The sequence below is a fragment of the Monodelphis domestica genome, chromosome 3 (assembly GCF_027887165.1).
Source record: "Monodelphis domestica isolate mMonDom1 chromosome 3, mMonDom1.pri, whole genome shotgun sequence".
NCBI classification, from domain to species: domain Eukaryota; kingdom Metazoa; phylum Chordata; class Mammalia; order Didelphimorphia; family Didelphidae; genus Monodelphis; species Monodelphis domestica.
Window position 1 is genome coordinate 476,835,842 of NC_077229.1, and position 20,493 is coordinate 476,856,334.

Consider the following 20,493-nt stretch of genomic DNA (forward strand, 5'->3'; position numbering starts at 1 on the left):
ATATATAGTCACATATATGTTATTTTATATATAAACTTTACATATTCATATAAAATTCATAAGTATTCATATACTACCTATAATCCCTAAAGGTTTGAGAACTAGGAAAAAATTATTCAACATTTATCATTTATATGATCCACTCATGAATTGCAAATAAATCCTTACTAATGATTTTTTAAAAGCCTTCTCTCTTGGGATTGATATGAAGATCCAAGACAGAATTAATTCTAAGATGGAAGTGTGGTAAGGGCCAGGCAGTTGGGTTTAAGTGACTTTCTTAGGATCAACACAGCTAGGAAGTGTCTGAAGCCAGATTTGAACCTAGACCTTCTTGACTCTAAGCCTGATGCTTTATCCACTATAGTACTTAGCTGACCCATTTACTAATGATTTTTAAAAACTGATTTGGTTCCAGACCTGTGATTTCATCTGTATTAGGGGCATCTGATGAGAAAGCTATCTTCATTAATGCAGATTTGTAACTGTTATACAACAATTGATTTTAGCAATTTTACTGAGCCACATAAAAAACTTTAAACTCTCCTGTATTTATGATGGTGCTGCATTCATTCAGTAATTACAAAGAAAAAACATACTTTAAAGATTTCTTCTAACATACAAATGCTAAGTATTTAGTTTTCTATTATCATCTTTTTAGGAACTCTCTGGACCTACTCTATTATTGCATACTTTTCTAGATAAGGAAATCATTTTATATATAACAATAATGGAATGCTCATTTAAAGGATTATATTATCTTTCTATATATGACACAATAGATAAAACAAGAATTAAAATTAGCCTATCATATAATTTACAATCTATTTTATGATTGATATGAGTAAAAGGATTATTCTTTGCATTTTGATTTAGGGTATTTTCGACAGTGATTGGTATACCTCTCGAAATCTTATTGTTGGGGCTGACATCATTGTAATCAAATACTCTGTAAATGACAAGTCTTCATTTCAAGAAGTAAAGGATAGTTATATTCCAGTGATAAAAAGAACATTGAGCCATTGTTCAGTCCCAGTAATAATTTCTGCTATCGGTATCAGACAAAATGGTAAGTGTTTTATTTTTTGTATTCTAAATTAGATGTAAAGTACCATACTACTCTGAAATTGATTCTTACTTTAATATAATAAATTTAGTTTTTAAATATACACAGTAACTTTGGTTCAAATGCCAGCTATTATGGTTCAAATGCCAGCTATTAGGAATTTGTTACTTTTGAGTGACACTATTACTGTGATATAAGAATAGATTTGGAGCCAGACTACTTGATTTCAAGTCCAAGGGTAGACATTTACTACTTGTATAATCATTTGCAAGTACTTTTATGAACCTCCATTTTTCTCATCTGTAAAAAAAAGTTTTTAAGAAATTAGATCTTAGGGTATGTAGCTCCATTTGCAAGTCACCTAAATAGAGCAATGGAAAAAGTACACGTGGAACATATTATCTACACAGAATTGCACAGGAAAGGCAATATAAAGCATGTCATCAGTGGGACAAATGGCCAACAGTTGGGTTCAGAATGTATTTGGAGTAAGCAGTAGTGGACAACTTTGTATGCTTCACTGGGATACATAAAATGTCAGGAAATCTAGAACCCTTACCATGTGGGGTAGAAGATTTATGGGACGGCATGAAGAAGAGTGATTAAGATGAAGAGTTGGGTCACAGATCCACTGACTTAGAAAACATAAAGAAAGGATAGTTAAAGAATTGTGATGGAGCCATTACAGTCATCTTTGATGAGGATCCCATCACCTTTTATCTGGATTCTTTTACAAGAGCCATCAATTGGTCCCCCTTCCTCAGTCTCTCCTTGTTCCAATCTATCCTCCATATAGTTGCCAAAGTGAGTTTTACTTAACTTCAGATCTGACTGTGTTATTCTGTCACAACAAATTTTAATGTTTCCTATTGCCTTTAGAGCAAAACCTAGTGCTCGCTTCGGTAGCACATATTCTAAAATTAGAATAAAACCTACACTTTCTTTGACTTTTAAGACCCTTCATAAGCTGAACCCATTTTACCTTTCCAAATTCCTTGTATGTCAACTCTCCTCCCCACACTTTAAAAGGTGATTTGGGGGGGTGGGTCAGGCCAAACTGACCTCCTTGTTATATTCCCCATTGGCAGTCTAATCTCTGTCTCTGTCTTTGCACTGACCAGTCTTTGGGTCTGGAATGTACTTCCTCTTCACCTCTGACTCTCAGAATCTCATCACTTTTATTGAAGCCTTTCTTGATCTTCCTAGATGCTAGTTATTTCTTTTGCCAAACTATCTTATGTTTATTTTGAATTTTTTTCTATCTCCACTTCCTATATCTATGTATTGTCTTAACTCCTTGTGGGCAGACACCTAATTTTTTTTTACTTTGTATTTTTTTTAAACTTGATATTCCCAGCACAGTATCTGGCATAGGTTGTTGTTCAGTTGTTTCAACTGTGTCCAACTCTTCATGACCCCAATTGGAGTTTTCTTGGCAAATATACTAGAGTGGCTTGCCATTTCCTTCCCCAGCCCATTTTACAGATAAGGAAACTGTGGCAAGCAGGATTAAGTGACTTGCCTAGGGTCTCACAATTAGTGTCTTAAGACAAGATTTGAACTCTGGAAGATGTGTCTTTCTGACTCCAGGCTCAGCACTTTATCCACTGCCTCTTTTAGCTGTTCTTGCCTACAGTTACACAACTATTAGTTTAAGGGTCTAAATTTAAATCTAGGTCTTTCCACTAAACCAGGTTTCCTTTAATACACTGTGTATATTGTCCATCTGAAATGAACTAATTTAATTTTTCAAATGTATTTTTGTAAAAAACATTTAATATTATTTTTCATTGTTTACTTTCTTCATTTGAAACATTGCTGACCTAAAGTCATTTTGCCTTGAATCAAGGCATATTAAGGCAATCTGTCCACCCCCATTCTATCAACATAAGGAGAGCTTTGTAGACATAAGGGGGCCTCTGTTTTCACTAAATCAAAGGCCTTTTTTATTGAGGCTTTGTAAAGAATGTAAAATACTAAAAGTGTTTTTTATCAGAATAGGGTAAGTTCCTTATGAAAATGTATTCCTTTAACTCAAAATCTAATCTGATTGTAGAAAAGCAAACTCAGATCAAGATTATGTATGGTATAAGTCATAGAAATCAAGCATGATTTGTTGTCTTTATCTTAGATATCATAAAATCTTCTTTGAATGCCAAATGTTTATCTTTCTTATTGAAGGCACATATGATTACCAAGCAGCTCACACCATATTTGTGTGTGTGTGTGTGTGTGTGTGTTGATTACTGCCTCTGTACATTTAACTAACTACGTGCATGACCTTGGACAAATTAGTCAATCCCTCCAGCCTCAGTTTCCCTAACTATAAAAACTTGATTCTCTGTGTCTAAAATTGAAGGATTTTATGTTTTGATAATGTCTTTGGAACAGTAACTTATTAATGTCCAAGGGTTTAACTATCTTTGAAGCTGGGAAGTAGCATGATAGAGTGATGGGCTCTAGTCAGAAAGACTTGCATTCAAATATGACCTTAGGACACATGCTACCTATTTGTTTTTTGAAAAACAGGATAAAAAAAGTATCTACCTTATAGGTTGGTATAGTTTTTTGTGAGAATCAAAACAGATAATGTATACAAGGCATTTAGTGCAGTGCCTAGCATGTACATAGTAAATGCTATGAAAATTCTTATTCTCCCCTTTTCATCTCTCACATTTCCCCACCTCTACTTTTTCCATCGCTAGAAACCTCTCACCCCTTCCCATTCCTAAGGAAACTCAAAGATCCAATTCAACTCTATCCAGAGTTCACTTCTGTATCACCAACCAAATGTCCATTAATATTTCAAACTGGATGTCCAAGAGGAATCTAGAACTCAGCATTGAAAATTGAGCTCATCTTCCCTCTCTAACTTTTCTTTCTTTAAAATTTTCCCAATTTTCCAGAAGGCCCTGTCCTTCGTCTCTCAAGTTCACAGCCTCAGAGTTATCCTGGGGTTCTCATTCTACCTCGTGAGACAAATCTAATTCTTACTGTATCTTCCTCTACAACATCTCTTGACAATCAACTCCTTTCTCAGATTCACAGGGAACTGTAATTAAGGCTCTCATCACCTTTCACCTAGATTACTAAGACAGTCTCCATGCCTCAAGTCTAACCACTTTAGTTCATCCTTCACATTGCTTCTGCTGAAGTCAAGAATGACTTAATTGCCTATCTAACCTAATAATTCCCATACTCAGGCCTCTCCGTTGGTTTCGATTGTATCTGGGATAAAGTGTAAACTCTCTTTAGCCACCTAAGCCCTTTACAACTTGGCTACAACTGATCCAGCCAAAGTGGCCTGGCCTTCTTGCATGCCTGGAATATAATACTTCCTCATCTCTACCCCATAGTCTCTTTCTTTCTTTAAGGTATACTTGAAAAGCTATCTTTTGAATGAAGCCTTTCTGGATCCCCTCAAATGCTAAGTGCTCTTGCTACTAAATTATTTCATATTTAAATATTTTGTATGTATACATATAATTTTCTTCCCCATTAGGATGTGAGCACTTTGTGAGTAGGAACTATTTCATTGTTTATATTTGTATCATCAGTGCCTAGCATAGTGCCTGGGACATAGCAAGTGCATAAATAAATGCTTGATTGATGAATTTTTAAAACTTTTGTATGTTTGTTCTGCTTTAAATACAAAAACAATTAATTCATTTAACAGGCTTAAGTGACTTCTGTGTCCCAGATACTGTGGCATGTGCCAGGGATATGAAGACAAAAATGAAAAATAGCCTATGTCCTTAAGAAACTTATATCCTATTTGTGGGAAGGAAATGGTTATACCATTTATACAGTTAAGTAAATGCAAGATAGTTTAAGAAGGCTGAGAACAGTAACAAAAAGCCTTCTCAAAGGCATGGCACCTAAATTAAACCTTGAAGGAAGCCAAGAGGCAAAGGTAAAGAGGAAGTTCCTTCTTTCTATGGGAGACCTCCTATGCATTGAAAGAAGAGATGGGATGCAGAGTCTGGAAAATGGCAAGTAGCCATGCTCAAATATATAATAAATAAGGAACTTTGGTGATGGACTAGTCTAAGATGTCATCAGGGACATGTATGATTAAAAAAAAAAGCCTTTACCTCTGTCTTAGAATTGATATTAAGTATTGATTCCAAAGCAAAAGAGTGGCAAGGGGCAAACAATTTAGAATAAGTGGCATGCCCAGAATCATAGTGCTAGGAAATATCTGAGGCCAGGTTTGAGACATGTATGATTAAAAGAGAATGTGTTAGTCACCTGGTAATTAAAAGATATATGAGTAGGTAGACTCACTCCTCAAATAATGTACTTGATATGTCAGGAGAAAGCAAAGATCCCCACACATTGCATGGACCCCCTGTGGCAAATTAATGGGAGGACATGTGCAAGAGTCATATAAGGTGAGGAGGCATGGATGGGATGCTATCTACATGGATGGAGGGAACATCCAAGCCAATCACAAATTTAATCGAACATTTTTTGAATGTTTGATTTGAAAAAGGAAAAGACTACAATCATGGAGATCAGTCATGACTCTATTGCAATAGAAGAGACGTGATGGAGATTTGAATTAGAGGGGTGGGTGAATGAATTGAGCAGAGAGATGATGGATGAGAAGGATATTACTGACTAAGATGACTTGGCAACTGGGTGTATATATGTATGTGTATGTGTGTGTGTGCTGGGGCAAATGAAGATATCTGTCTGAAATGGGATCAAATCCATTGTTTGTCTTCTTAGTAAATTAGTGGTAGCTATGGAGACGTGTGCTACAGTTATAAATCTGGGAATTTTACTTTTTCAGAGAAAATTTATATTCCTATAGTTGTAAAAATGGAAATAAATAAAAATGATTACTTTTTCCATCATTTGCTTTTGACTATGGGTAGAGCATAATGAATAAAAAATTAGATTAATGGGTACATAGATTATGTGAAATTTATAAGTAGAGTGACATTTTGGAGGATTAGGATTTTGATCTTTTCATTTAATTTTAAACATTAAAAAGTCTGTTAATACAAGGGTGCAAAACCCGATGGAAGTTCTGTGAAGCAGTTTGAATAATTTCATATTTTAAGTAGTAGAATAATTTGCTAAGCTAAAACTTTTTTTCAGTTAAATTACTCTGCTCTTGTCCATAGACTCTGAGGTCCTTGAAAGCAGGGTTTTTATCTTTCTTTGTATTGTCAGCACTTAGAACAATGCCTGATAGATGGTAGCTGATTAGTAAATGCTTGTTGACAGTCTAACTGGTCAAATGTTGATGATGAAATAAATGAAACTTTTTTTTACTTAATACCTGATATAAATTGTTGTTCTCTTACTCAAGATTCTATCAGGGACTGTCATACCTTAAAGGAGATTTCCACAATTCATAATTGGGTGACTGTTGGCTCAATTATTAGTGAAAATACCTACTCATTTAATAAAAAAAATTCTTGTGTTTTAACTTCAGATTGTTTTTTCCCTATTCTTATTGATTTATTCTGGGATCCTTTCTGCTATCATTAACTTTTTAAAAAGTGTTACATTGAAGACCTTGTGTGTTTAATGAATCCTTAAGGTGCTGGTATGAACCATGATTTGTTACTTAATTGTGAATGGTGAAGCTCACTCATTGGTTTTAGCCATTTAAACACATACTTCTGTTTAATTACAATATCCTTTGATTCAAACTTATTCCCCCAGAAGAATTACCTTGCACTTGCCCACTGTGTACCTCAGATAGAGGAAATTGTGTCTCAGCTTCTGAAGGAATCCAACTTGCTAAAGAACTAGGAGCTACCTACCTTGAACTACATAGCCTCAATGACTTCTATGTTGGGAGATATTTTGGAGGTGTGGTAAGTACAATTTCCTATGATATAATTGTTAAAAGCTGTAAGTCAGTTTTGGTAGATCAGTTATTTTCCCAAGTGTCAATTACAGTCTTAATATTTAATTTTAAGGGGCAGCTAGGTATTAGAGCACCAGGTCTAGAGTCTGATTGACTTGGGTTCAAATCTGGCCTCAGACTCTTCCTAGCTGTTTGACCTTGGACAAGTCATTTGATGCCATTTGTCTAGACCTTACCCTTGTGTCTTAGAGTTGTTACTAAGACAGAAGGAGAAGATTTAAAAAAAATTTAAATGAAAATATTTGTGATAAAAGTCTTGACTAATAAGCCAAAAGTAGACATTTTATTGGACGAAAATTAGAAATTTCATTATTCTTAACATGAATTATTTTCTATTATTTAAACAAAATACCAGAATTTGGGGGACTATTTAGATGATGTATTCCATAGAAAATTTTTTCTTACACAAATAATGGTATTGTCAATCTGGTATCTGGTATCTGACTGTCAATACTGTTGGTTGGGTCCAGAGCTCACATTTATTGTTATCTAGCTTTCAAAGAACAATTTCCCCTAATGAAGTGTGTTTCTTAGAAAGATTTCATAACATGAGCTATCCTGAGAGCCCTATAAGTATTCAGACCATAAATTTCCATAACTATCAGATGAGTAAGGATTTAGGATTCTACATTCGTAATCCAATGAACTCTTACAAATTTTTCCCAACAGTGGGAAACTGAGAAACTAAAAAAAGTCTACTAAAATGACAGAATACAAAGAATTTTAGTCAGATGTGTTGAATCCTATATGTCATTTAGACATAATCAATATTTTATTAAACATGGTTGCATATAATTATTAATGAATGTTCCATAGTTAAAAAATATGTAATTTTTAAACAACAAAAATATACATTTGTGACTACTTATACTGAAAATATTTCAAATTGTAATATGTTACAATTTTTATTACTTAAATAAACTGCAGATAAAGGTTGCTTAAATTCTTTGGAGGATCTCTTCTAGGTTCCCTGCCTATTCTCTGCTTGCTTTTTCTATTTCTGAATTTGTTTGAATTTGAAATTTCTTGAAATTTGAACTTTTCCTTTTCTTCTAGTCATTGGCATTGTATATATTGTCCTTCTGGATCTTTTTTACTTATTTTACATATAAATCTTTCCAGACTTTTCTAAAAATGTTTATAGTTGCCTCATTTAGCAGAAGTGTCAAAACACACAGCTCACTACTACAGCAGATTAAAATATAATTGGGAAATACTTAACAAAATAAGCAAAAATATAATAAGATATAGATAATGTTAATAAATGTTAATATGTGATTTTTTCTGTTAGCATGTAACCCTCATAGATCTTTATGTATATTTAATAGTCATATTTCTCTTTGAGTTTGACTTGCCTTTGTTATTTTTCAGTTGTCTCAGACTCTTCATGACTTTATTTGGGGTTTCCTTGGCAAAGATACTGGAGTGTGTTGCCATTTCCTTCCCTATCTCATTTTACAGATAAGGAAACTGAGGCAAAGAGGTTAAATGATTAGCCCAGGGTCACACAGCTAGTAAGTGTCAGAGGCTAAATCTGAACTCATGACTATGTGTCTTTCTGACTCCAGACCCAGCCCTCCATCTACTGTGTGCTCTTTCTGCTAAAATAATGAATTTGCTTAGCATCCCAACAACATCCCAACCTGTGCCTTGAAAAATAAAAATTTATTGAAAATAGATTAAAATTTTTAAAATTAATTTAACTCAGAAATGAAAAGATACCTTTAATATTACTTAATGAAAGTAGCTTACTTGACAAATGTTTATTGAATGAATAATGCTTATTTAAAATACTCTGACTCACTGCTAGGAAAAAAAATATACCTGAGTATGATGTGCTGCTGATAGATTTTATTTTGAGGAAGATTGCTTTTTTTACTTTTTTTTTTACTTTTACTGAAAATAAAATAAAATTCTATCTGTTTTCTAGTAAAAAATGATTTATTAGGATATCTATTTATCCAGTGGGCTAGGCACAGTTTCTGCATTTATATTGTCGCAAATCTATCCAACTTCTTTTCATTGTTCCTATTCCTTCTGGAGCTGGGCAGAATTAATTTAATCTCTTTCCTACACATCAGCCCTTCAAAATAACTATATGTTCTCCCCAAGCCTTCTCTTTTACTACATAAACATTTTTTAGTTACTTTTGTGGATTCTTTTCCGCTATGGTCTCTAGTCTCCTCACTATCCTGGGAGTCTCCATTGAATGGATGTCACCTTGTCAATATCTTTCCTAAAATGTGATGCCTAGACCTGAATATAATATTTTAGATGTGATCTGATTAGGGCAGAATACAGGGGGATTGTCATTTCCCTTATTCTAGTTGAAGTTTTCTTACATTAGCCTATTATATTTAAAATTCTCTGGAGACTACATCTTAATTTATAATTTTTAATTAAATAATTAAAATGTGACCAGAGAAAGAAAGGGCACCAGCCAGATGTGGCCAGCTGCTTTCTTAGCTGCTTTCTCCCCAAGTGTAGCTGTGCCAGCCCCAAGCCAGCCCCGTGCTGGCCCTTTTCTTTCTTAATGCCTCCTCAGGCTGAGAATCCAAGGAAAGAGAGCTGCTTCCTCTATCTACTCCAGTTTATGTTATTCTTAATGTCCCTTTCCTAGGCCTCTTTGATTAGAGGACTCTGACATCAGACTAGATAAGAAGTGGGTCTTCCAGGGCTGAGGAGTCATACAAAGTTTAGAATAGCCACACAACATGCATGTCCACTTTTCTCTGTTTGACTTTGCCTAGCATATTTAGTTAAAGGACTTGTCTCACCCTGATTTATCAAAGAGTAAGAAGCACAAATTTTTTCCTTTCAAAATTCAATGGTCTTGGGGTGCCAAAAAGGGGCACAGATTAGTTTTAAATTTCCACAAACCTAATATTACATTAGTTTTTTTGACCACTCTGTCATATTATTGACTCTTACTGTGCCCACAAAATTTGAGTCTTTCTCACATGAAATGTTGTCAAATAATATTTCTTTTATTTTGCCCTTCTGAGTTTGATTTTTTTTAAAAGTCGAATGCAGGATTTTTCACTTTTTCTTCCTAATTTCACCTTATTGTTTTGGTCTATAATTCTATCCTGTCAAGATCTTTTTGGGGTCTTACTCTAATCCAGCTTCGTGGCATCTATAAATTTGATAAGCATGACATTTATGCTTCCTCCAAATTACTGATGAAAATGTAGACAGAGCCAAAGACAAGTAGATTTCTCTAGTACTTCATAAGAGATTGCCCTTCATTTTGACAGAAAACCAGCAATATCTAAAATAGAGCTCATCTTTCCCTCTAAAACTATCCATCCTCCCCTCCATTACATTCAATACAAAATTTCATTTTAAAATCATGTGCTAGGCACATAAAGACAAATTTGAAACAGTCCTAACCCACAAGGAACTTTGTACTTACATTCTAGCAAATCATCTCTTTTTGTCAAGGGCACTACTAACATTCCAGTCACTCAAGTTTATAACTTGAGAATTATACTAGATTTTTCATTCTACCTCATGCCCCATGTCCATTCACTTGCCAAATCTTAATGATTTTACCTTCAAAATGTTCTCGCATTCATCTCCATCATTCCACGTATACAGCCACCTTCCTAGTTCATATGCTTGTCACCTTTCTCCTTGGACGATGTGACATACAAATGTGGGGACCTTTCCACTTTTCCCTTTTTTGAAAATCAACACATTTCCTCTTTTCCAGTCCATCAACAACTATCCAACTCTTCATGATCTTTAATGGGTTAGGCAGAGGTAACATGGGTATAGAAAAATATCTGTGGAATGATATTATTTCATGTATTCTGTCACATGAATAAAAATCCAGCTAAGGGATTTAAATTATTTTAGAGCACAATAACAGTTAACTACCAGACAGTGGTCACATTTTAACTTGAATAAGCTTGGGCACTTTTTTTCTAATTCTCCAGCATGGAATCTTAGCATACATGGCATTTCCCTCCTGGCTTCCAGATTTTTATCTCACTTAGGAGATGAAGTATTGAACAAATATTAAAAATGAAATTTAATTGAGCTTAACACACATGTCTCATGTTGGATTTTCAAGATCTTTACTCCATATTCTTTCTGTTTAGTGTGATCTATAGAAAAAGAGTGCAGCTGAATTAAAATAAAATAAATATGGATATGGATGAGACTAAAAAAATGAAATTTATTTACATTTTTAGCTTACTTTCCCTGTACTTCAAGAAAATTTCACTGTATTGAGTTTCTTCCCTTGATACCCCATCAATTCAGACACATAGTTGTAGTCATAAATAAAATGCAGAAAGATAATACAAATTTCCCCTTATAATTCCCACTTTTCCCCAATTCTTTGGAACAAAGGAGGTACCTATATACATGCTTGTATCCAGAGCATGCATACCTTTTTGAATGAATGGGGCAGGGGCATCTATCCCAGGCTCATTGAGTAAAGGAAAGGAGGGCTAAAATACTTGTCCTTCTCACCAGTCTGGTAATGAATGGGAGACATAATAGATTCTGGGCCTCAGTTAGTTCTGAGTCATACCAGCCATGGCTTCATTTTTACTCAGGTCAGCTTTCAGCTGCTCCAAGGTCCTAGTTTTATCTGTTCATGCTTCAAAAGAAAGAGTTTTCATGAGAGTAAAGGGTGCAAAATACAGTAGATGTCTTTTATCCCCTCCCATGACATTTTGTTGCTGCAAGACTTTTTACAATTCCTGAGAGTGAGCAAGAGAATTCTTTTTCCATTGCCAGGATTTTACTACTTTCCCCATTCTTTTTCTCTGTGATCAATTTTTTCTTGAGCTCTCAGGATCCCCAGAGAGACAAAAAAGTAAGGAAATATTCTTTCTGACTACTCTTCTGATTCATCTCCCTGCTTCTCATATCTCTCCTCTCCAATCTCTTTGACAGATCTGCCAAATGATATTTTTAAAACAATTCTCAGCTTTTCAGTTTTATTTTCTAGAAGCTTCAATGACTTTGTTGCATCTCAGATAAAATATAAATTTTCTTTGGCATTTAAGACCTTTCATTTCAATTAGTCTTTGGTCTGTCTTTCTAGACTTCATTTTATTCCCATATTCACTCTATGTTCTAGCCAGACTGTTCTATTTCCTCTTCTCCATATAAAACTGTCCATCTCTGGCTCCTATGCCTTGGCTCAAGCTATCCCCACCCCCCCTGCCTGTCTCACCATTACCTCTCCAAATTTAATGTGCTTCAAAGTTTAATGCGGGGACCTCCTACATTAGACCTTTTCTGATGCCCCAAGTTGTTAATGCTTTCTCTCCACACCCAAATTTATTTTATATTTCCTTAGCATTCGTTTTTTTGCTTTCTTATTTGCATTCTTATTGTATCTTTCCTGTTTCCACTATTGTCTTGGAACCAGTGACTACTTTTTATCTTTGAATATACAATTCTTATCTCAATTTTATATGTAGGAGGTACTCTTGAATGGAACAAATACTTTCTCTTCTAGTACTTCTAGTACAAACTGTTTTTGAATCTACCTATTAGACCATAGCCAATGTCTGTCCATCTTGTCTATAAATTTGACATGAGAGACTTTGTCAAAGGCTTTGCTAAAATGCGAGTATATTCAAATTTGGTCTGAGACACTTCCTAGTTGTATGATCTTGGGCACATCCCATAACCCCATTTGCCTAGCCCTTACTGTTCTTCTGTATAGTATCAATTCTAACAGAGAAGGTAATGGTTTAAAATAAATGCAGGCATGATACATATATATCTACCAATTCTCTTTCTCTGCTTGTCCAGTGACATTGTTATACTAGGATCATAGATTTAGAGGAAATAAAAGGAAATATTCTCAGTCTGCCATAACTTGTTTTTAATGAAGCCATAATGACATTTGTCTCTCCAAATGCTTACAAACCATCTTTTTTAATAATATGTGTCAGACTTTTGCCACAAGTCAGAGGGAAACTCACATATTGGTAATTTCTTTTTTTTTTTTAAATATATTTTATTTGATCATTTCCAAGCATTATTCGTTAAAGACATAGATCATTTTCTTTTCCTCCCCCCACCCCCCATAGCCTACGCGTAAGTCCACTGGGCATTAGATGTTTTCTTGATTTGAACCCATTGCTTTGTTGTTAGTATTTGCATTAGAGTGTTCATTTAAAGTCTATCCTCTGTCATGTCCCCTCAACCTCTGTATTCAGGCAGTTGCTTTTTCTCGGTGTTTCCACTCCCATAGTTTATCCTTTGCTTATGAATGGTGTTTTTTTTTCTCCTGGATCCCTGAAAGTTGTTCAGGGACATTACACCGCCCCTAATGTAGAAGTCCATTACGTTCGATTATACCACAGTGTATTAGTCTCTGTGTACAATGTTCTCCTGGTTCTGCTCCTCTCGCTCTGCATCACTTCCTGGAGGTTGTTCCAGTCTCCATGGAACTTCTCCACTTTATTATTCCTTTGAGCACAATAGTATTCCATCACCAACATATACCACAGTTTGTTCAGCCATTCCCCAATTGATGGGCATCCCCTCGTTTTCCAGTTTTGGGCCACCACAAAGAGCGCAGCTATGAATATTTTTGTACAAGTCTTTGTGTCCATTATCTCTTTGGGGTACAGACCCAGCAGTGCTATGGCTGGGTCAAAGGGTAGATATTCTTTTGTCGCCCTTTGGGCATAGTTCCAAATTGCCCTCCAGAATGGTTGGATCAGTTCACAGCTCCACCAGCAATGAATTAATGTCCCTACTTTGCCACATCCCCTCCAGCATTCATTACTTTCCTTTGCTGTTATGTTAGCCAATCTGCTAGGTGTGAGGTGATACCTCAGAGTTGTTTTGATTTGCATCTCTCTGATTATAAGAGATGTAGAACACTTCTTCATGTGCTTGTTAATAGTTTTGATTTCTTTATCTGAGAACTGCCTATCCATTTCCCTTGCCCATTTATCAATTGGAGAATGGCTTGATTTTTTGTACAATTGATTTAGCTCATTATAAATATGAGTAATTAAACCTTTGTCAGAGGTTTCTATGAAGATTTTTTCCCAATTTGTTGTTTTCCTTCTGATTTTAGTTATATTGGTTTTGTTTGTACAAAAGCTTTTTAGTTTGATGTAGTCAAAATTATTTATTTTACATTTTGTGATTCTTTCTATATCTTGCTTGGTTTTAAAGCCTTTCCCCTCCCAAAGGTCTGACATGTATACTATTCTATGTTTACCCAATTTACTTATGGTTTCCTTCTTTATGTTTAAGTCACTCACCCATTTTGAATTTATCTTGGTGTAGGGTGTGAGGTGTTGATCTATTCCTAGTCTCTCCCACACTGTCTTCCAATTTTCCCAGCAGTTTTTATCGAATAGTGGATTTTTGTCCCAAAAGCTGGGATCTTTGGGTTTATCGTATACTGTCTTGCTGAGGTCCCTTGCCCCCAGTCTATTCCACTGATCCTCCTTTCTGTCTCTTAGTCAGTACCAAATTGTTTTGATGACTGCTGCTTTGTAATATAGTTTGAGGTCTGGGACTGCAAGGCCCCCATCATATGTGTTTTTTTTCATTATTTCCCTGGATATCCTTGATCTTTTGTTCTTCCAAATGAACTTTGTTATGGTTTTTTCTAAATCAGTGAAGAAGTATTTCGGTAGTTCAATGGGTATGGCACTAAATAGATAAATAAGTTTGGGTAGGATGGTCATTTTTATTATATTGGCTCGTCCTATCCATGAGCAGTTAATGTTTTTCCAATTGTTCAAGTCTAGTTTTAGTTGTGTGGCGAGTGTTTTGTAGTTGTGTTCATATAGTTCCTGTGTTTGTCTTGGGAGATAGATTCCTAGGTATTTTATTTTGTCTAAGGTGGTTTTGAATGGGATTTCTCTTTCTAGTTCTTGCTGCTGAGCTGTGTTGGAGATATATAGAAAAGCTGATGATTTATGTGGGTTTATTTTGTATCCTGCAACTTTGCTAAAGTTGTTGATTATTTCAATTAGCTTTTTGGTTGAATCTCTAGGATTCTTTAAGTAGACCATCATGTCATCCGCAAAGAGTGATAACTTGGTCTCCTCCTTGCCTATTCTGATGCCTTCAATTTCTTTATCTTCTCTAATTGCTACTGCTAGTGTTTCTAGTACAATGTCAAATAGTAGAGGTGATAATGGGCATCCTTGTTTCACTCCTGATCTTATTGGGAATGCATCTAGTTTATCCCCATTGCAGATGATATTAGCTGTTGGTTTTAGATATATACTGTTTATTATTTTTAGGAATGACCCTTCTATTCCTATGCTTTCTAGTGTTTTTAATAGGAATGGGTGTTGTATTTTATCAAAGGCTTTTTCTGCATCTATTGAGATAATCATGTGGTTCTTGCTAGTTTGCTTGTTGATGTGGTCAATTATGTGGATGGTTTTCCTAATGTTGAACCAGCCCTGCATCCCTGGTATGAATCCTACTTGATCATGGTGAATGATCCTTCTGATCACTTGCTGGAGTCTTTTTGCTAGTATCCTATTTAAAATTTTTGCATCTATATTCATTAGGGAGATTGGTCTATAGTTTTCTTTCTCTGTTTTTGACCTGCCTGGTTTTGGAATTAGTACCATGTTTGTGTCGTAAAAGGAGTTTGGTAGAACTCCCTCTTTGCTTATTATGTCAAATAGTTTGTATAGTATTGGGGTTAACTGTTCTCTGAATGTTTGATAGAATTCACAGGTGAATCCATCAGGCCCTGGGGATTTTTTCTTAGGAAGTTCTTTGATAGCTTGATGGATTTCAATTTCTGATATGGGATTATTTAAGAATTCTATTTCCTCTTCTGTTAGTCTAGGCAGTTTGTATTTTTGTATATATTCATCCATTTCTCCTAAATTGGTGTATTTATTGCCATATAATTGGGCAAAGTAATTTCTAATGATTGCCTTAATTTCCTCCTCATTGGAGGTGCTGTCCCCCTTTTCATCTTTAATGCTGTGAATTTGCTTTTCTTCCTTCCTTTTTTAAATTAGATTGACCAGTACTTTGTCTATTTTGTTTGTTTTTTCAAAGTACCAGCTTCTTGTCTTATTTATTAAATCAATAGTTCTATCACTTTCGATTTTATTAATTTCTCCCTTAATTTTTAGGATTTCTAATTTGGTTTTCTGCTGGGGGTTTTTAATTTGATCGCTTTCAAGTTTTTTCAATTGCATTTCCAATTGATTGATCTCTGCTCTCCCTTGTTTGTTAATATGAGCTTTCAGGGATATGAATTTGCCTCTGATTACCGCTTTGGCTGCATCCCAAAAGGTTTGAAAGGATGTTTCGCCATTGTCATTTTCCTTGATGAAATTATTAATTGTTTCTATGATTTCTTCTTTAGCTAAACGGTTTTGGAGTATCATATTGTTTAATTTCCAATTGGTTTTAGATTTGGTTTTCCATGTACCATTACTAATCATTATTTTTATTGCCTTGTGATCTGAGAAGGCTGCATTCATTATTTCTGCTTTTTTGCATTTGTGTGCTATGTTTCTGTGACCTAATGTATGGTCAATTTTTGTGAATGTGCCATGTGGTGCTGAGAAGAAGGTGTATTCCTTTTTATCCCTATTTATTTTTCTCCATATGTCTATTAATTCTAATTTTTCTAAGATTTCATTCACTTCTTTTACCTCTTTCTTATTTATTTTTTGATTTGATTTATCTAAATTTGATAATGGTTGGTTTAAGTCTCCCACTAGTATGGTTTTATTGTCTATTTCTTCCTTCAATTCTCCTAGTTTCTCCATTAGAAATTTGGGTGCTATATTATTTGGTGCATACATGTTGATTAATGATATTTCCTCATTGTCTAGAGTCCCTTTTAACAAAATATAATTACCTTCCCTATCCCTTTTGATCAGGTCTATTTTTGCATTGGCTTTATCAGATATCATGATTACCACTCCTGCCTTCTTTCTATCAGTTGAGGCCCAGAAGGTCTTACTCCATCCTTTAATTCTGACCTTGTGGGTGTCAACCCGCCTCATGTGTGTTTCTTGAAGACAACATATGGTAGGGTTTTGGATTCTAATCCATTCAGCTATTCGTCTACATTTTATGGGTGAGTTCATCCCATTAACGTTCAAAGTTATGATTGTCATTTGTGGACTCCCTGGCATTTTGATATCCTTCCCTAATTCTAACCTTTTCTTCTTCGTCTCTACCTTTTAGTCCAGTGATTTACTTTGAATCAGTCCCCCTTGTCCCCTCCCTTGATGTTTCCCTTTTTAGTCCCTCCCTTTTTGTTCCCTCCCCTTCCCCCCTCTCTTTCCCTCCCTTTTTGTTCTCCCTCTCCCCCTCCCCCCCTTGGTTTTCCCTTCTCCTTACCCTTGTTGGGTAAGATAGAATTCAAGATCCCAATGGATCTGGATGTTTTTCCCTCTCAGAGTTGATTTCCCTGAGATTGAGGTTTAAGTACCCCCCCCCCCTCTCTTCCTCTCCTTCTTATAGGAGTTTTCTTCCCCTCCCCTTCCCCTGTGAATCTTTGTGTGAGAACCATTATTCTATTTGGTCTTTCTTTACCCCCTATTTATACATTACATTTTCCCCACATATTAGTATACATAGGTTGATATAAATGTAGTCCTTATAGAAGAGAGTTTGAGTAAAAGAAGATAACATTTTTCCCCTTTCCTTAATATTTACCTTTTCAGGTATTCCTTGCTCTTTGATTTTCGGTATCAAACTTTCCACAGAGCTCTGGTCTTTTCTTTGCAAAAAGTTGGAAGTCTTCTATTTTGTTGAATGCCCATACTTTCCCTTGGAAGTATATAGTCAGTTTTGCTGGGTAGCTGATTCTTGGTTGGAGACCCAGCTCTCTTGCCTTTCTGAAGATCATGTTCCATGCCTTATGATCATTCAGAGTAGAACTTGCAAGGTCTTGGGTGACCCTGATTGGCATTCCTTTATATCTAAATTGTCTTTTTCTGGCTTCCTGTAGGATTTTTTCTTTTGTTTGATAGCTTTGGAATTTGGCAATTACATTCCTGGGAGTTGTCTTTTGGGGGTTTAGTGTAGAAGGTGTTCTGTGAGCTCTGTCAGTGGCTGTATTGCCCCCTTGTTCTAGAATCTCGGGGCAATTTTCTTTGATTATATCTTGTATCACCATGTCCAGTTTGGTGTTTATTTCTGGCTTTTCTGGGAGTCCAATTATTCTTAAATTTTCTCTTCTCCCCCTGTTTTCCAGATCTATCACCTTGTCGGTGAGATATTTTATGTTCTCTTCTAATTTCTTGGTGTTTTGGCTTTGCTTTATTAGTTCTTGCTTTAAAGCCTGGTTTTCTTTTACAGTTTGGTCAAACTGGTTTTGTAGATGCGTGAATTTCTTTTGCATCATTTCCCACTTTTCCTCCCAGAGGGCTTCCATCTTTTTGGTCCTTTCTGATTCAAATTCTTCATGGGTTTGTGGAGAGTTTCTATTTCCTTTGGAAGATTTTGGAGAATTTTCTTGTATATCTTCTTCTATCTGCTCTGTATTTTGTATTTTGGCTCCATAGAATGTGTCCAGAGTCGCCCCTTTCTTCTTATTTTCTTGGTATTTTGGGGCTTCTGTGCTTCTGTGGAGTTTGTCATCTCTGAACGTGGAGGATTGGCTTTTCTTGTCTTTGTCTGGTGATCAGAGGCTTTAGTCCTGGGCAGATGTTGGTTCTATGAGCGTTCCCTGGGTTAAACTGAATATGCCTCACTGGAACTGGAATGGAAGGGTCGGACCACGAGGCCACACTCTCCCCCTGGCTCGATTTCCGGAAGTTGCCTTCAGAATCCCTGGCCGTGAGGCTGTTTCCTCGGCCTGCGGGGGGATGGGCTGCCGCTTCCCCAAGCTCCGAGAGCACAGACTTTCACTGAGACTTGGATAGCAGGATCCAGCCCGTGAGGCTGTCTTGCCCGCCCTGGGGGTTGCTGTTGTTTTGACCAGCTCTCTGCAGCGGAGGCCCCAGGCAGAGCGGCTCTTTGCAGCGGAGGCCCCAGGCAGTAACTTTCACCCGGACTGGGACTTGGGTAGAAGACCCTGAGGGTTGTTGTTCCTCAGACCCTGCTCTCTGAGCCTGGCGCGGCTGCCGCTTCCGGGAGCCTTGGACTCTGCGCTCCTACCCCTGAGGTCCGAGGGATCTCGGGTTCTGGCTTTTAAGGGGAGCCGTACCTTTTGAACCGGGTCCAGGTCCAGGAGGAGGGTTCCCAGGGTCTGTGCTGTTGATCGTTTTGAATTTCGGCACCTTAGGAGCTTCTAGTTTGAGATCGGTCGGGAAGGGTTTTCCGGAGATCTGAACTTCAGCTTTCTCTAAGCCGCCATCTTAACCGGAAGTCTGAATTTTCCATATTGGTAATTTCTAACCTATTTCCTTTTCACTTTTCAAAAATCATTTTGCTCTTCTCTAGTCTGACAGCAACTATCCAACCCTCAAGATTTTTCAGAGGTCATTGAATGAGGATCAGTAACCATGTTCAATTCATTTCAGTAAAAGAAGTTCTCATTAAATTCCTACTATATATGCAAGCACTGAAAATATGTAAAGGCAGCTAGGTGGTACAGTGAGCAAGAGCACTGAACTTGAACCAGTTGAGAAGACTTGAGTTCAACTCCTACCTTGGACATTAGCTATGTGACCCAGGCTAAGCCATATATCCTCCCCTAGGCCTTAGTTTTCCTTTTGAAGATCAAACAAAATAACATCAAACCTAAAAGCCTATATAAATTCTAGCTATTACTATTATTTGGCACTGCTTTTAGGTGCTGAGCATATGGTGACAAAAAGCCCTTGCCCTCAAGGAGTTTATATTCTTTTTATTATTTAAATATTATAACAGTTATTTGAGTATTTTGGGATGTAGTTATTCTGACTTGGCAACTAGAATTCCATGTTGGCAATTTAGTTCACTCTTCTCTTACTATCTCTTCACTGATCTTATATTTCATCTCCCTGTTAAGCAATTTTATTCTATCCTCAATCGAAATATATTTTTTCCTTAGCAAAGAAAATATAAACAAAATAGTAATTGAATTGTTTTTCCTTCTGTCTGTCATGTATTATCATTTTCCTAACCACTTCAAGTATAGGAGATTGAGGATTGGGGGTTAAATTTTTAGTTTCTTCTAGCTTATTGATATAGTCATGCTATGAAATCACAGATGATGAGACATTAATGTGTTAATAAGGTGTTAATGTCTTTTTTTCATTTGACAAAATATGAACATCTTCATTCAAATTGGAAGTGATTATCTAGGATGAAAATTATCTGGGCCTTCAGATGCTTTAAATTGATAAGCTCTGGAGATATCCAAAAGTCAGGGAGTCAGTTTTGAAAGCTTCAGAGAGTTCAGGTAGGATCCAGGAGCTAAGAGGAACCCAGCTCTTAAGAAAGAATAGCCCTGGGAAGGAAGTAAAGAGAGGACTTCTCTCTCTTCTCTCCTCATATTAGCCATAGTGTCTATCTAATAGTAGTACTCACCTAGAAGTAGAGTCAGTTTGAGAGAGTTTGAAGAAACACCCTGATACAGACCAGGTCCTTGAGTCTAGAAATAGCTTTAAAGTAG

The 20,493-nt window shown here is 36.1% G+C and overlaps 1 protein-coding gene across 10 annotated transcripts in view; it reads left to right on the top strand.

The window, feature by feature from the left end:
• Window positions 1-20,493, top strand: part of RHOBTB3 (Rho related BTB domain containing 3) — a 113,859-nt gene that overhangs the window by 15,260 nt on the left and 78,106 nt on the right. For 8 of the 10 annotated variants that reach the window (XM_007487250.3, XM_056824675.1, XM_056824674.1 and 5 more), the window contains 2 exons: window positions 877-1,069; window positions 6,749-6,903. In XM_007487250.3, the coding sequence (XP_007487312.1) occupies window positions 877-1,069; window positions 6,749-6,903 (348 nt within the window). The remainder of the gene's footprint in view (window positions 1-876; window positions 1,070-6,748; window positions 6,904-20,493) is intronic. The other 2 variants (XM_007487251.3, XM_056824676.1) reach the window with 1 other exon arrangement.